The 19315-nt window shown below is 36.5% G+C and overlaps 1 protein-coding gene across 1 annotated transcript in view; it reads right to left on the bottom strand.

The window, feature by feature from the left end:
- Window positions 1-19315, bottom strand: part of arhgap32b (Rho GTPase activating protein 32b) — a 90603-nt gene that overhangs the window by 41756 nt on the left and 29532 nt on the right. Inside the window, 3 exon segments of the mRNA XM_042710888.1 lie at window positions 8851-8935; window positions 9072-9163; window positions 11672-11780. Of these exon segments, the coding sequence (XP_042566822.1) occupies window positions 8851-8935; window positions 9072-9163; window positions 11672-11780 (286 nt within the window).

Below are 19315 nucleotides of genomic sequence, written 5' to 3' on the forward strand. Positions count from 1 at the left end.
CCTACCAATAAATTAATAAAAGTAAATATTAAAAACAATTTGCATATTATGGCCAACTTAGAGATGCACCGATTGTCATTTTCTTGGCCGATTACAATTTCCGATTTTTTTGGTAAGTGTGACCTAGCGATACCGTTTTTTGCCGATTCTGATTTTCTCTCCAAGAACTATAATTGACAGCAAATACAAACAAAAATCTATGCAAATTTTGATGGAAAAAAAATATTTGCATAATAAAAGAAATTAAACAACCATTACAATTCCCACAATCTGGACTAAGTTACAGATGTTCTCTCACTTAAATAACTCTCAGAATGAAGTGCTGACTGTGTGACTGGAAAGAGGTAGAAATGAGTTGCTGTTTATAACAAAACAGATGTCATTTCCCACTATGCTTATAAACTGTCTTTTTTCCCCTAACCTTATTAAATGTGTCATTTTTCACAGCAAATTTTTACATTGTATCAATTAATTTTGAACAGAATAATAAGAAACCGTAGAGTTGTTACTATTCAAATGAAATCATTATCTCCATAATTTTTCACCGCAGGAAACGAAGAAGCTGTATCTGAAGTGGCATTAGATGTATTTATACTGACTGTTTGATGAAGCTGAGGTGCCATAAATGCATTTACACCGCAAACTCATTTCAAATGCATAAATAACTGTATACGATTAATGTTTTACATGTTTAAACATACAAATATATTGTGAAAAATGCAGTAATACTTTTAAATGACCAAACCACCAGTAGGTGGCGGCAAATGACCGTTTTAATGAGTGAGTCATTTAGTCATTCATTCGTTCAAACAGCTGATTCAATTAGAAACAAGTGACTGTCTTTACGAATGGGATTCTGAATCATTGACTCAGAGACACACAACAGTTCTGCTGTGGCTTTGATTGAAACAATATTTGTCAGCGAAACTGAGCAAAAACAGTCAATACTGTGTAAAATATGTCACTTAATTTAAACTTCTTGTTGTATTGAACTACTATTGTATAAAATCAGTGTCACATTGCAATCGTGTTGATATTAATATTCGGGGAAACATGTTGGTCGTGTAATGTTGCTTACCTAAATCATATTTTATAAATACCTTTTTTTCTACCGCAGTATGCATCTGTAACTGTGCTGTTGTGCTAATTTGTTTTGATTTCTGCAGGAGTCATTCCTGCCCGAGCTTCATCTGGCACAACATAAATACATTATTAGTCACCGCTTACACTGAATGCAATTAAAATCAGAATCATTCTCATGCAAAACGACATGTGGATGGGAGCGTAAGTGTGACGTCAAAACTGGCCGGCTTGGAATCAGCAGACTGGCCAGCGGGTCAACAGTCTGGGCTGATCATGAGGAAAATAACTGGTTGTTGCAAGGGGGGGCGTGGTTCAGCGAGGTCTGCAGTAAGAGAGAGAGTTGGGAGATGAGTGGTGAGTAAGTGGGTCAAATGCAAATGACAAACACCTGTGTCTGATTCCAGTAACTGGCGTGGAACCCACATAAGAGCCCTATCGATCATTGACTTTGTTACACTGGTATTAGCCAATATTACTATTTAGAATTAATGAATAAATAAAATTAAAAAACAAATAAATACTATAAACTTTAAATCAATCATTTTAAATGCTACAAGAGAATTAAGGCAGCACAGTATGAAAAACTTATTCATTTCGAAATTTGGTAATTTAACACATATTAATTTTTATTTATCTAGTTATTTTAAAGAACAATATAAAGTAACTAAGTACGTAAAAGGCTTTCCACATCCAGGCAGCATATGAAAGACTTATTGGCTAGAGTCTAACCAAGACTATTTAATATTCTAAAAATGCAGCAGGTTTAACTGTTTTAAGACAGCAAAGCATACATTATAAAGAGAGGCATGATGGACCACGGTGAATGCTGGGCATTGAGCACATTCTCTGGCACAGGACTGACCCAATGAAAGCTCTGGGTTGAGGGGTCATATATCCAGAGAGTATACCGAGTAGCTATATGAGCCTGGAGCAGAAAATGGGGGAAGGGACAGTGGCACACTAAAAACACAGCCACTGCCTTTACTCATCCACCAGCAGGGAGGGGTGCCTATGGAAACTATTTCCTCCAGTACCAGTCTCAGATCACAAGTATAACATACATGTGTCATCCACACACATTCCCGAGCGGTATCCTTATGCATTTTCAGCGATGGGTGAACTTAAGAAATATCTGTTATTTAATCTAAGTAGTGCTTTTGTCTTCAACTTGCTGTGGTGAGTGGACCGTGCCAGTTACCACACAATGCGGTTCAGCGCTGAGCAACGGCAATGAAAGGAACCAGAAGACAAGCCCTCCATTGAGTACGAGCATAAACCAACAGACAATTGGCCACCGTATCCAACAACACAATTAAGATGTCAAATGCAAAGTCACCTCCGGAGCTTTAAATCACAACCGTTTCATGTCAAGCAACATAAGCAGTACAAGGCACAAAAATAAAGCATTTAGGAAAATCTAAACCATGTTTTGCGAAATGCAATGTCGTGTGACCATGTACAGCAACGCAACAGTAATAAAATCAATGAGTGATGCTACAGACAAAATGCCACATGAATAAATGCTAAACCTTTAGCAGCTGGGGACATAAAGCACTCCCTTAGTGGCACACATTAATATAGGCAACAGCGTAAACAAGGATACAAATTTATTAAGAAACTGCACTGAGATTAAAATCTGTGCAATGCTGATAAAATGATGAATTTCAGATATTAAAATTAATATACTATTTCTATATAAATGCAAGTCATTTAGGCATCACAACATTATAATATGAAAAATGGATATTAATTTTGAGATTTGCTAAAGATTACATTTAAAAATGTCAAATGTCAAAATTACAATCCCCAAACTTTGGAGCGGTAGAGCATTTTGTGCATCCCTTCTAATTAAGTGAATTTGTCAAAATGTAAAAATATGGAAAATGAGCATGCATAATTATCTGATATCAATCAATACATAACACACACACACACACACACACACACACACACACACACATATATATATATATATATATACATATATATATATACATACATACATACATACATACATACACATACAGTGCCCTCCATAAGTATTGGAACAGTGAAGACAAAATTGTTCTGTTTGCTGTGGAATCAAGAAATCTAAAAGATGAATATGAGACAAAACTACAGATTGTCAAATTTTATTTATGGGTGATTCAGCATAAAGATGTTTTACCAGCTAAGAAGATCAGCACTTTTACGGTTTCATCTCCCTATCTGATGTGAGCATAAGTATTGGAACAGTTGCCTCACAGGTCTTTCTAAGTGTTCAGCTGTGTCCTGTTGCATTAATTCTTTAGATATTAAAAGCAGGGAATGTGTCTTATCAGTTATATCCATTGCTTCTGCATACTAAATCTTGCATTCGATGATGATGCACACAAACCAGGATGAAGAGGAAGCCAACTCTGAAAGAAAAGCAAGCAATTTGGAGGCTAAAAGAAAAGAGGAAGTCAATTAGAACTAGAGGAAAAACAAAGGCCATGGAGAAATCAAGAGTTTGGAAACTACCGGTGACATCAGCAGTCAACAACGACCTGATCGGCTGAGAAAAACAACAGTAGTTGATGACAGACAAATCATAAAAGCTGTGAAAATGAACCCTGAAATACATGTCTATAAAATTACCAACAACCTCCAGAAATCTGGGGTGATGTTCTGTCAATCTACAGTCCGCAGGAGAATTTGACACAGAATTACAGAAGCTACAAATCAAGATGAAAACCTCTGATCACCACCAAAAAAGAAAGGCAAGATTCTTCACAAACGTGAGCCAGTAGAGTTTTGGAACTGAGTTGATAGACCGATGAGACAAAGATGAACCTTTTTCTAAGTGATTGGAAAGCAAAAGTTTGCAAAAAAGGGAACTGCAAATGATCCTATGCATACAACCTCATCTGTAAAGCTTGGTGGAGGTGGTGTCATGGCATGGGCATGCATGGCTGTCTCTAGAACAGGACCTCTTCATTTTAATAATGATTTAATGTATGATGGCAGTAGTAGAATGAATTTGAAAGGGTACAAAATCATCTTGGCTACCAATATTCAAGAAAATGCCACAAAACTCATTAGAAAGCACTTCATATTGGATCAAGACAATGACCCAAAACACCCTGCCAGTTCAGTCAAGGACTTTATCAGGGCAAAGAAGTGTAAAGTCTTAGATTGCCCAAATCAATCTCCAGATTTAAATCCGATTGAACATTAATTTCACCAGCTGAAGAGGAGACTAAAGACAGAAACTCCCCAAAACAAGCAACACTTGGAATTGGCTGCATTAAAGGCTTGGGGAAAGCATTTCAAAGCATAAGACCAAGAGTCTGGTGATGTGTATTGGTTGCAGACTCACTGCTCTGATTGCATGCAAGGGATCTGCAACTAAATATTAGCTTTTAATCTTTTACATCTGCCTAAAATTCAACTGTTCCAATTCTTATGCTCACATCAAATAGTGGGATGAACTCTAAAAGTGCTGTTCTTTTATTTGGTAAAACATGTGTCGAAAGACCTAATAATAAAATGTGACATTCTGTAGTTTTGTCGCATATTCATCTTTTAATCATATTTGCATATGTCTTGACACCACAGCAGAGAAAGCTATTTTGTCTTTACTGTTCCAATACTTATGGAGGGCACTGTATATGTATATGTATATGTATATATATATATATATATATATATATATATATATATATATATATATATATATATATATATATATACATACACACACACATTACGCACCAGTACATCGGCATAAAATTTATTTTATAACATGTTTGCATCGGTAAAAACTAATTTGTTTATATATAATTACTAGTGGATGCACTATACTTTTATTATTTAGAGAGTGACCAAAAATCTGTGTCTAATATTTTATATGTAGATTGATTTTTCCTCTATAAACTGTTTCTCAAGTACGTTCTAGCTCTCATCACTGCTGCTGCTGCTTGAATCTGACAAATCACAACACTACGGAGACCCGAGGCCTGTTTCATAAAAGATGCTAAGAAAAGCAGGGATAAACAAATCTATTGGGCTAAAGCGGTTCCATAAACGACAATTTAAGTTCACGCAATCTCACTAATTTGTGCACGCTTATTCTTAAGCAGCCGTTAATGTCGATCATGGATCGAATCGATCCACCGTGGCAAACAGTGAATAAATTTGTGCTGTTTAATGCATTTGAGACATTGTGTTTTCCTCAGTGCATAAATGACATGTCATATGTATATTTTTCATCTGTAAATGTTAGAAAGTCATGCAAATATATCCATTTTGCTGTCAGGAGTGGGCGAGGATTACGCGAGGGAATGAGTGCTGCTGCGCGCATCGAGCTAAACAGACGGAGCGCAATCAAATAGTAGCGCAATAATTCTGAGTAACATACATTTTGCTAAAATATTTGTTCTTGGACATTAAATGTGTCTTTTGTAGAATTCTAAACCTACATATAAATGTATTTTATGATAGCAGTAACTGTAAAGGGACTATTGTAACGGGTAAATCAAATAAGCTAGTAGTAGTAATTACTAAGCTCAGATGAGTTAATGTGTGTTTCTTATACCAAGTAAAATACTGTCATTTTCTTTATTATTTATTTTCATTTTTAATTTAATGATTTGAACTTTTAATTTAGTTATTTTAATGCTTTAAATAGCTATTTTAGAATTTAATGTTCTGCTATCTGCTCCACTAACTATGAAAAGGTACAGCTGTAATAAAACCAGAGAGAAAAGCTGCATGGCTAGAAACGGTAAAAAAAAATCTAATAATAGTATGTAAGAGTCAGCGCTTGATCTAGGCCTATGTTAAATTTGCTTTATGGAACCAAATCATTTGACAATGAGTCAGACTAACTGAAATTAGCCTGGCTTATTTGGCAAACTTGTTTGGCATAAGAAGTGATCATATATTTTCCATTGCATTACATTGCATTGAATCGCATTGTGTTGAATCGAATCGAACTGCATCGTAATAGGGGCGAATCCTATCGCATCACATCAGTAGCTGCTTCATATGTATCTTTATTGTACCATATCCTTGCCTATGCATCGAGATGCACATCGCATCTGCCTCATTATGGAGATGCACATCCCTAATATATAAAATCACTATTAACTGATATGGTACAGATGGACAACATCTTTTCTCTGGAACGGTTTCTGAATGCAGAGAAACTCTGTCATTCTGCTGCTCATTTGGGAGTATCAGTCAAGTGATCTGCCTGTAATTACAAACCATTCATAAATCACCAGCAGAAAGATGAAATGCAGGGTTCTGGTAGGAACACAGCAAACATGGCCGTTGTATCCGTGCCAGCTGTTGTTGTACAACCACAGGCTCATTCATTCAGGGCTACAGGACTTCTCCGGATTTAGGTTTTTTTTTGTGCATAAACCATGATTATGTAGCAAAGTTAAGAGAATTATTGATGTTCTTCATCATCACCATGGTACCCTGCTGCATGGGCTGCAAACTGGTAAATGTAGTAAGCTGCCGCCATCTACTGGACACCAGCGCAGGCTACAACCTGCTGTATCTATATGATGGTTTACGTATATTATGACAACAATAATCCGTAAACAGTAATACAGAAATGTCGACGCTGCAGCATCTGAATGCGAAATAGCCGTCTCATATTTCGGGCATTCCCAGGGCAATTCCTCCAAAGCAGGATTACTATTCAGTGTGAAAGCCCCCCGAAGAAACCACAGCTTCACTCCCTCCCAATTGTCTAGCCCTCAACACCATGCCAATCTATTTTCTCATTCTGTGAGCGCTCCATTATACCCTTAATCCCAAACACAGAGGCACAGAGATCTCCCAACACTGTCGCACCACCCCACCTCCTGTCCCTACACAACAAGGCGCTATTCAGCATTCCCACCAATCCTTTTAGGCTTTCACTGAGCCTTGATACAGTTTATAATGAGAAATGTAAAACACGTGAAAGGGAACAGCAATTCTAAAAAGACACTGAAGAAGCCGAACCTATTCACCTAGTCTGAAATACAGAAAAGTAAAATTTTCTTTACCACTTCAAAAGAATGAATGTCGAAAATAGGATCAGGTACACTGGGCATTATGTACAAATACGTCATTGCATCAGGTCTAGCACTGTCATGTTCTAGTTAAACATAGTTATTCTGGTTCCGTCTGCACCCTGTCTACCTGTTTTTAAAAGGGATAACATGTCCTGCAAATGCCCTCTAATCCTTTCCAGAGTGTTGAGCTCTGTTACTGCCACAGAACCAAAGTCTCCATGTATAGCGCTGACCTAAGCTGTCACACTCCTCTAACCTAGTGGTCCCCACCCTTTTTCTCAGGAGACACAAGTCATATGCTTCATGAGTCATGCGTTTCACAACACCACCCCCACTTTAAAGCAAACTTATCTAGATAAGAAAATCACATTTTTTCCACTGTTGAATAAAGAGTGATTTTACCCATTGCTATATGAATATCATTGCAGACTGTCAATCATTTGTTTTCATCACAACTGAATGCTAAGAATTTTTATATTTAGTCATGATTTTTGCAGCTAGATGGAGCTTAACATAATGGAAAAGAATGCAGTAGATTTTAGAAGTTTAAACTACTTTTTAATTGAAATATCTTTAAAAAAATAAATATTAAAAATTGGAACATTGAGAGAATTAAAAAAGCAAGACCCGACCAAAAATCAACCTTTTCGTCATCAATGAAAGACATCTGTTTATTAACATGGATTATTCAAACAAGTTATACGAATAAAATCATTAGTTCCTCTAAAATCAAATTTTCATTTTTGACCCCACAAGAGCCCTAAAGGGGGTGACGAAGCCCAGAGTCAGAAAAACCCTTCTCTAACCAACCAAGCAGACCACAAAGTATCTTGCAAAATAACAAAATTAAAAATGAGGCCACATTTTGGTGTATTTTAGTGTATTTGTATTAGTTGCTACTTCGGAGTCATATTTTTTTTTTTTTTATGCTGATAAAACATTCATGTATATACATAAAGTGTTATTATTAATAGTATTATTTTACATTTTCTTTATGATACTTTAAATATATTTAATTTAATTTAATACAAGTATATTAAACAGTGCTTCATGTCATGAATGCATATATATATATATATATATATATATATATATATATATATATATACACACACACAGACACACATACAGTATGTATACATACATTTATAAACATGTATTTATTAATATAATTTCCAACATTTAGCGAAGCATGCTGCCAAAAGTGCAGACTCTAAAACTGGTCTTTCTCAGCATTTAAAAGTGAAGAGATACTGATACTGCAGTTTCACACTCTCTCGCCGTCACGCTGAGTTTTTTTCTTACGCTTTTGGCACAGTTTCAATTAAGATCGAATTATGATACAGTAATGCATCCACGATTGAATTGTGACATATGTATTGAGATGTGTACTGTATTGTGAAGTAGTTAGCAATACCCAGCTCCAGCAGAGGAAATAGTCATCTGCAGGAGTGCTACTGCTGCTCTAGCGATATTAAATCACGTTGATCCTCACTTTTCAGTCCCCAGAGCCTTGCATTAGAGACGCCCTACTGTCCCTCTCCCAGCTGTGGCACTTTGGCGTTATCTGCACACCCCTGACATTTCATTGCACAAACACGCATGCACATCAGAATTTAATCTCCCATGTGCCTCATTTTCAATGCTGTCCTTTTCAAGTCCGGTCACTGAGGTCCACTCTGTATTTGGACCTCTGAAGTCCATTGTTATTAAGGGCTTAAGATCTTACCTGTATTGTCCCAAAGTCAACGTTTTCATAGTGGAAATGGGCACATTCGGCTAACTTTGGAAAATGGCCCTTGGTGAATGAGAGCCTGAAAAGATCACAGGGCACTGAGTTCAATATTCAGCTATTATAAACATGAGGGCTAGTCAGTGATTGACTGCTTGCTAATATGGAAAAAAGCAGAACCCTTTGTGACTTTGGCTGTGTGAATTTTTGACACTTACTTTTTGATGTTCTTCACCTTCATGCTGGCGGTGCTGCTGCAAGAGCGCATGAGAGGCTCAGAGCTCAGCTCTGGAATTTCAGCACTCCGTGCCTGAAAGAAAAACACACATGCTCCTTTTCAATGCATGATTGGGACATGACAGTCTATGTCCCTGGACACATTCCAATAGCTCATCCTCACCAAACGGCACAGTTATGGCCTGTTCACACCAGGACCAATGTGACAAAACAACACAAAAGTACTGTATTAAAGATGTACATGGTAATCATATTAGACAATGTTATGTTCTAAAAATTTTGTGAATAATTAATACATTTTGTCTAAAACAAAAGTTTAATTCTAATTTTTTTGTGCATCTCATCTGCTACAATTGAACTGTCAATCAACTACTCAAAATATCAGAATAGCCACTTAAAAAAACATAAATGACAACTAATCATTAAATTAAAATCTTAATATCCTTTTACAATACCATCAATAACACTTATGCATTACATTAAAGTGATAAAGCACTTGAATATAGTTTTTAACAGAACATGAACAGTCTTCTCCCATCTCTACACAAATCTTTATGTGCAAATAAGAGCTAAAGAGACAAATCTCTCATACACAAAGCCATTTTTAAAGTTAACAGCACAGCATAATGAGAATATCATGTAACATCAGTGACTACCTGTAGACACCATAAAACAGATCTGCTAAGTAATGGAAGAAGAGAGAAATCTACAACAGGGTCAAAGACAGGTTAAACGAATATGCCAAAAAGCTGAGAGCCCCTGAACTGTGGTTTCACAAAGGCTAAGCCTGTGCCCTGCCTCTAAATCATTTGACAGCTGGTGTGCTTTATAAAACTCTGTTGCCAGTCTCTTCAATGTCTAGCCAAACAAGATACATGCAGTCATCTGGCAAGGCCAAACAAAACATCCCAGTGATTCGAAAAGTCCATGAAATATGAATAATGCGTTGAAAGTGCGGCTCTTAGCTGCCAGACATGGGCTTATTAAAAGTCTCTTGACCATGCAGCCTTCAAATGAGCATGCGGCTGAACAGACCAGCTTCTGCTGGTGTAAAACATGGTGTGAAAACTCAACTGGGTCCGATCCAAATCTGGTTCCATTTCGTTATTCATAACAGCCAGTCTAATGATCATCACAGTCTCACTTCACTATAAGTGACAGTGAAACTAGGTCACAACAGTGAAAAGACGACAGCCACTGAAGCTCGATGACCTTTACTGTACAATTAATGAGTTCAATTAATACACTGGTACACAATAGTATGAAACCAAGCCAAAGAGCATTAAATTAATTTGTCATACGAGTGAGCTGATACATGGTGGTTCCCTTGATATGTGCTCGCTAATCTGCTTGTGCTCAAAACAACATCAGCCAACAGTCAGGTTGCCATGGAGACAAGGTTTTTTTTTATCATCAGCACCACTGAATGCAAGTATGTCAGTGCTGGTGAAATAATCATGAATTGAAACTAATTCAATATTGAACAAAGGCTGGGGAAATAATGTTATAGATGCTGTAGATATTCAGAGCAGCTTAATACAATCATCCATTACTACACGGCTCTCTGGAACACTCCGTTTTAATGGGCCAATCAGGGGACTTCTACAATCAAATCAAATGTGTCACCGCTCATTATTGCAAAACAATGTAAAGTCATATTATAGTCAGCTGCTTCATACTTCATGTATTTTGCAGTAATGAATAAGTGACTGCATTATATCTTACCTGTTTGATAGCAAAATAGATAAATCAAGAACCATTATGTGGTATAAAAATATGACTACCTAGCAAATAAGTATGAAATTCTGACTCTATGCTATAATCTTATTGGTATACTATCGTTCAAATGTTTTTTGGGTCAGCAAATATTTTTTCTTTAAAAAAATCTATATTTTATTTAGCATTTAATTTTATTAATGCATCAAACTGATCATTTCATAAGTGAATATTGTTCTTTTGAACTTTCTAATCATCAACGTGAAAAGTATCACAGTTTTCACAAAAACATTAACCAACACAACTGTTTGCAACATTATTAATGTGAAATGCTTCTTGAGCATCAAACCAGGCTGCTGACAAATTCAGCTTTGCCATCACAGTAATAAATTACATTTAAAAATAAATTCATATAGAAAATTATTTAAATTGTAGTAATATTTCACAATATTACTGAATTTTAGATCAAACAAATTCAGCCCTGGTGAGCACAAGAGACTTCAAAATGATAAAAAAAACCTTTTGAATGGTAGTGTATATTTGATTATCATAGGATAATGACCAGATCTGCATCTCTCTGCAGGCATCTGACAAGAGCATGTTCCCACAGACAGGTTATAAAGGCTGACAGTCTACAGCAGTAATTTGGGTCGTATGTAAAAGAATCAAGGACCCACAAAAACGGAACAGAATTATCCTTCAGAAACGACAGTGATATTGTCCCTATCGAACAGCAAGCAGTCGATTTTTAATTTTCACAGCTTGAGGGTGTGCTATCTGCTGTCTTTACGACTGGTTTTGTAAACACAGGGCGTGGGAGGGAGTCGCTGAATTTGTCTGAGACTGCGAGAACTTGGCTCCTCACCATTGCACTGATGGTTTCCTCCCAGTCAGGTCGCTCTCGGGGGTGGATGCTCCTCGCAAGCTCGGGAACGATATCGTCTTCTTCCGGGTGCCGTCCAGGCCTCAGGCCCCTGAGGGGAGGGGATGGGATATAGAGAGAGAGAGAGAGAAGGGAGGCAGGGTCAGTCTGATAGTCTGTGAAATATACGGATATAGCCTGCTTTGCGGCTGCCTTTGAGAATTACAACAGCGGAGCGGAGTGGAATATCAGACAGTCAGTGTGACAGCAAAAATGACAAGTCCTCAATGTAAGGCGGTGAATTAGAACATCCCATCCTTCACAGAGGTGTTAATGGCAGCATCATTTCAATTAGGCAAGATGTCAAAACTAATCACAGTGACATGAAAGGGAAAAATTATTATCCAGCATGCACAGCAGGGAATCAAAGCAAGATCCCTACAACAGCATGTAGGGATATCTGCCAAATTTAAGAAGGGAATCTTCAGTTTTCTTTGGAAAAGCATGAAGTCTAGAAAAGTTGATCATAATCATATGGTCTTTAATGGGTGATATGAAAGAAAGCGAAGATACTATTTCCTTCCAACCCTGGTGAGAGAGGGTGGGAGAGACAAAGTGGCAAACTGGCACGTCTCACATGGGCAAAATGACAAACCACCACTGATCAGAGATGAAAAGCTCAGCGCGGTCAGTGGTACCGTTACACTTTCCAAAGTGGGGGATGTTCTGACAGAACAGAAAATTGTTTCCATAAAAAGGCATGGAACAAATAACAAAAGTTATACTATATGGATTAAACCAATCTGGATGACCTGGAAAATGGCTTTAAATGTTTACTGAATGTTAACGTGACTCTCACGTTGGAGCATAATGTGTGACCCAGCAGCTTACAACACAACGGTACCATCCAGCAAATGTCAGACTCTAACTCTGAGAGCTTGTCTGTATTTTACTTTATATGTTGCCATTCTGCAATAAACAAGAACTTGACACCACCACACAAATCTGAGCTAAATTAATGACACAGTTTGAATCCTTCTAAGACCTTTAAATATGCATATGATTTATGGAGCACAGTAAAAATGGTTCTCACCATAAGGGATGTGCCAGGGAAGGCGCTCTTAAGATGATTTGATGAGCAACAGCAATATATAGACATCAATGTTATTTAAAATTATTCTTGTTAATCTGATATTGATTCAAAATCTGACTAAATGATCTTGAAGACGGACAGAAATGAACAACAAATACCAGTCCTACCACGAGAACATTGGACTACAAAGCAAAAAAAAAAAAAAAAAAAAAACCTGTTTTTGTCTTGTTTTCAAATTAAACAATATCTAAACATCCTTAAGACAAGATCAAAACAAAAAATAACAAAAACTAAAAAGAACAGCATTCTACACACAGGATATATATTAAATTAAGTTTACTTTTCTTAAACCATTGGCCAACAGTTTTTTCTTAAACATAAACAATACAAAATTCTGGCAGATTCCTATTTAAAGGAAGAAAAATAACTGCCAATGGGGTGAGAAAAATAAACTTAAAGGTCCCCTGAAGTGCCTTGAAACACGCAGCATTATTCTATGTGGTGATGTAATTTCAACTGAAACAGGAAGCCAATAAATAGAAAAAAGCCAATAGCGTTTTGTTAATATCAGCTCGGGCCAGAGCCGTTGAGCTCGGTAAAGCTGCATTTGACAGCCATAGTCTAATATATTATCCCCTTGATTACCCTAGATTCAATGTGAAACTCTTAGTAAAACAAAAAAGTGGTCATTATCATGCTGAGGCTGTGTAGTTGTAAAAGTTTTTAATATATGTCGACTCGCGCATATGATCCGCACCATGCAATCGCGTCTCTGGACCGGAGTCAAAGTCCGGATTGGACTGTGTGCGCTGCCAGGGTTTGCGTGAAACAACGTGAAAACAGACCTCATTTGCACCAATCGAAAGCTTATTTACACTGTCTGAATCGTTCCCTATTGCCTACATTGGGCGCTATGAGGCATTCACTGTACAGGAAATACTACACTGTGAACAAACCACCGATCTCAGCTTCAGTGTCTATTTATAGTGCAGGGGGCAGGCGTGTCGGATTCTAGAGAGCATTTGATTGGTCTGAAGATTAAATGAGAAGACTAACATATTGATAGTAACACCCAAAAAACTTTAATTTTGATTTCATGGGGACTTTATTTCAAGACATATCCTCTGAACAAAAGGTTTAATACTATACACAAATTCATTGTGCAAATTGATCCTGCTTGGAGGCTGTTACTGAAAATATAGATTAAGTGATTTTGTGCAGTGTGCTAGAAAACGGGATTCATCCAGGTCTCTGTAGTACACCTACATCTCCTCCCCTCTCTTGCTGTCAGTTTCAGCCTCACATGAACACAGATCCAACATTTCAAAATAGAAAAGAAGAGGCTGGGTTATCCATACGTTGCTGACACCAAACTGTCATCTCCTCCATGCAGTTCTGACACAGCAGAGTTTGCATCCATAATTATAAGGATGGAGGATGTTCAGAAAGCAACATTGTGCTGCATTATGACACTGTGCCAGGACTCTTCGTTGATCCAGATGCAACCAACTGCAGTGCTTAATCAATAACACGATTAATCACATTTACTAGAACTACAACGCGCAGCAGCCATGGGCCTGTGTGTATTTTGGTTAGTGAAGCATTCATGGAACAAGGAGATTCCATCAAGTACATGTGAAGATAAGCAGGGTTTTCTGGGGTGAGGTTAGCAAGATATGCTAAAACACTAATGACAGGCCAAAACGGAATCTGCACCCACAGAACACAGTTACCAAAACGGAATCTGCACCCACAGAACTTCACAGTAGGCTCTGAAGATTTCCACAGTAATCTGAAGACTTCTGGCCATTCAGAAATTACTATAAATCCACCACCCATGCTTTTAGCTGCAGATACGAGCACTAGTGTCAAGTACTGACAATTTGACATTGTATTGGAAGCTCTAGACAAAAAAAAAAAAAAAAAAAAAAAAAAACATACAGTATGACTAGGAAGCCATTGGCTCTTAAAATTAACAATTAGAAGCCAATTGACTTCAGCTGACTAATTACAGATATGCTCGATAAAGAGGGTTGTTCAAAACATTCAAAAAGTGCAATTAATAATAGCTACCTATTGGACCTCACATGCATAACCAATAATAATCTTTGTTTAATATTAGATTTTTTTTTTTTTTTTTATTAATTTTTTTAAAAGCATCAGTATGAACAAAATGAGTCTGTGAACTCAGTAATGGTTCTGAACCATTCACTGATTGAGACTGATTCAAACAACTAATTTCGTATGCAATGTCTTTTTTCGACAATTAATATAACCATATACATATATACTTTATTCAAAAAATACATAAATTTATTGAGAAAAAATACATAAAACACAATTTGGACACACAAATATCTCTTGACTTAATTTATTAAGCATTTTTATTTTTGCCACATTTGAGACTAATTTAGTCTCAGTTTGGACACCTGCCATGAATAAGTTTATAAGAATAAGTCCCATCTAGGTTTTAATTACATATAAATTAAATTACAAAACTCAAATCCCCAGATTCTCCCTCAAAATCAGCATAAAAAAGACAGGGTATAGACAAGATCCATTCAAACTCTTAAATCACACTACTTTCCTGTATATCTCCACTCATTTATTATTTAAAGTTGTGAACAATACCTACAGCATTTAAAAACTGAACACATTACTATTCTGGCCCAGTGGATGTTAAAGGCACAGTATGTAAGATTTTCGTAATAAAATATACAAAAACCACTTGCACAGTGTGAAATATTTCATGCAGTTGTGTACTTAAGTTATCCCAAAGGTTCCCAGGGATTTGTAAATCCAGAGAAATTCCTATTTAAATAATGGCTGGTTCATTGTTGCCTATCAGTGATGTAATATCAGTGCTATTGGTTTCTGCTTGTAGAAACTATGGTAACACACGTGGACAAAAATGTTGCTGTACAGTTATACTCAATCCATTATGGCTATTGCCAATAAAATGAAAATGAAATGATTATTAAATTTAGCATTAAATTAAATTTATTATTATTAGCATTAGCATTAAATTTAGATCTGCTCAATGTTGTACCATGATTCTTTTTCCGCGAGTCTGTTGAGCTTATGAATGCAGCAGCCAGTCAGAGGAGTTCAGATGAGTCATCGCTGAAACACCAGAGTTTTGTTGTTCAGTGCATGCGCTCTCTGACTGAATTCTGCTCTCTTGCAAATTCCCTCCAAAAAAAAAAAAAAAAAAAAAAAACAAAATGCAGATGTACGTATGATATAAGTAGGAGATTCATTCATCAAACAGGGTATCGACAGCTTTACTGATTATAAGTGAAGTTTTTTTGAGAGTGCTTAAACTTGCACTAGACTTAAAGGGTTAGTTCATCCAAAAATGAAAATTAGCCTGCTATTTACTCACCCTCAAGCCATCCTTGGTGTATATGACTTTCTTCTTTCAGACGAATCCAATCGGAGTTATATTAAAAATTGTCCTGGCACTTCTAAGCTCTATCATTGCATTTGGTGGGTGTTTCTGTTCAACAGTCCAAAACACGTTAAATAAAGTGCGCGCATCCGTAATAAAATATGCCTCACACGGCTCTGGGGTGTGAATAAAGGCCTCCTGTAGCGAATCCATGCATTTTTGTAAGACAAATATCCATATTTCAAACATAATAAACACTTTTCTATCACTTCCACTATTTATCATACTCTGAAGCAGTTCCAGCGGATGACGTAGGACTTCAGCGTAGCTTGATTAGTGACAAACTTTTAATTTAATACTATTAGTGAAAACAAAACAAAATGCTGGTCATGAATTAGAAGTACAAACCAAGTATTTATAAAGAAAAATATCGGAGGATTTCAATATAAGCAAAGAGGAGACTGGTTTTCCTTTGCTTAAGTAAGGAAACTTTTGCTTCTGTTTCTCCTGTAAACAAATTTGTGAGACTAGCATATCTCAGAGGTGTGCGTGTGACGCATATGTCCTACGTCATCTGCCGAAACGCTTCTGCATATGACAGTCAGCAGAAGTGAAAGAAAAGTGCTGATTACATTTGAAATATGGATATCTTTGTTACAAAACCGCAAAGAAACGCTACAGGAGGCCTTTATTCATGCCCCGGAGCCATGTGAGAGACGTTTTATTACGAATGCACGCACTTTACTTAACTTGTTTTGGACTGTTAAAGAAAAACACCTTCCCACTAGGGGTGTGCGATATTGACAAAAAATAATATCTCAATATTTTATTGGATTTTATCTAAAACGATAATTAAACTATATTTTGCTGAGTGTGTTATTGTGCTGGTAACTTAAGGACTGCTGTGGGTAACTTAAGGACTGCAACATATGAAAACTTTTCCAGTAAGCATTCAATAAAATTCATCTATTTTTATACAGAGAAAACACACGCAGAAGCTGCTTCTGAATTAGAATGTGGCAGACATTGGGGTTACCAAGATGTATTTGCACAGAAGCTGTTTTAGAATACTGTTAAATGAATGCATTAAACCTGCAATTACAAATGCATGAATAAAGTTTTGATATATTAAACATAAAATTTTGAATACTGTTAAATGTAATAATTTAAATAATAAAAAGAAACTTTAAATGTGAAATTAAAACTACCAGCAGGTGGCAGCAAGTCATTGTTAATAAGTGAGTCATTGCGTTTGAACCGAATCACAAAAACGGTTTCAGGAACGAAACACCGTCATGATCTTCAAAAATGAAAAACAGTGCTGTGGCTGTGTTTTTAATTATTTTTGATGTCGAAATAGAGCAAAAGCGTGTCTAAAATGTAAGTCTCTTAATTAACTTGTTTTTTGAATTGTTGTAAAAAAAATTGACATTACATTTGTAATCATGTTAATTTATGAAGAAAGAAACGGCACTCTTTGTGTGATATTGATTAACTATATGATTAACTATATTTTCTTTCACCATATCTTGAATTTTGTAATCATTCTAAATGCATTTTATTAGACTGAATCATGTAGTGAAAGAACACACTCTAGATGCGCACTCGCAGTCTAGACTTCACGTAACATAAGCATGTAACTCTGTAGGGGTGTTTTGAATTGGTTTTGCAAAATACTCAATGTCAAATCACACATCGTTAAAACAACGATATACGATATTATCGCAGACGATATATATTGCACACCCCTACTGCCCACTACAAAAACAACGCTTGGAATAGCGTTCTTACACTGGCATAAATTATCTGCTGTCTGAATAACTTTGGAAGGTAAAAAAAAAAAAAAAAAAAAAAAATATGTTAAGCTATTAAACTACACTGAGTTAGAAGAAATTACATCTGTGAACATGATTCGGACCTCTCTGGATGGTGAATTTAATATGTCCCATCTTTCCACTTTCCTTCATAGTGTCATTAAGCTTCGCCTTTGTTATTATTTTGGAAATGCGACCTCTAGTGGCGAAAACTTACATACTGTGCTTTTAATGTCATAATACAATCTGAGTATGGATGGTTGTGTTTCAGCCACTGCAGGACAACAGAGATAATTGGAATGTTTCTTGGGTCAAGATGGAGTGGTCGCCATTGTGTTATGTCACAATACCCTCATCACATCCCAATGGAAGTCATTAACTCCTGGAGGCTAGTGCAGGTCACACCAGGCTTTCATAAATCATGAAAGCACCTCTGAGTAAGCATTTCATTAACACAGAGATTATAAGTGGAAAACGAAATGGCAAAAAATGAGGGGAAAAAACGGTGTATCAGAGCTGCTCCTATTCTGAAGATCCTATCTAAGCAAGCTCCAGAGACTTCAAAATGTTGAAGCAGGTCTCACACTGTCTGCTGCACAGATTCCCCTAAGGCAACTTCCCCTAAAACAAATTACTGTAAAACATTTTCATTAGCTAGCTTGTTCTACCCTTGAGAGAAGACATCAGGAGGATCACACTGAAAACATGGAAGTTAATTTCAATCACACACACATTTGGGCATTTTCGAGTGGGAATGATCAAAACAATAGTCAGCCTTAGAGAACTGGTCTAAAGGAGCACTAACACCAGGCCTAGAACTCACTGTGTCCTGCAGGGCACTTTCTATCTGCAAACTCCAGTGGCAGAGTGGCAGAGAAGTAATGCCAGTCAAACCAGCCCACACAGAGTAACACTTTCCTATTAAACTCAAAGATGAAATGTTTTTTAACACGAGAGGCTGCCGGTCATGAAATCAACAGCATAGACCATATGCTTCTGCAACTCTTCCATCCTGAAAAGGGATTTTAGAGACATTAAATGATGGTGTACTGGAGGACTGGTGCATCACAATTAGACAAAGAGATAGCATATATAAATATTATTTGATTATTTATTCACTTTATGCGCATATAATTTTTTCCATGGAACACAAAGTATTTTTTATCATACAATAACAAAAAAAATAAGGGTTATAGTAAATAATTTTATATGCATACACAAAGCTATTGTATGACCACTTTGATATGCTTTAGGCCACTGCTATTGGTGATTTTTGGTCTATGGAATAGACCTAAACATCACTGTGAAGATCATTTACAATTCTACTTTTGTTTTCAATTAATTTTAGC

Source organism: Cyprinus carpio, chromosome A21 (genome assembly GCF_018340385.1).
Source record: "Cyprinus carpio isolate SPL01 chromosome A21, ASM1834038v1, whole genome shotgun sequence".
NCBI lineage: Eukaryota > Metazoa > Chordata > Actinopteri > Cypriniformes > Cyprinidae > Cyprinus > Cyprinus carpio.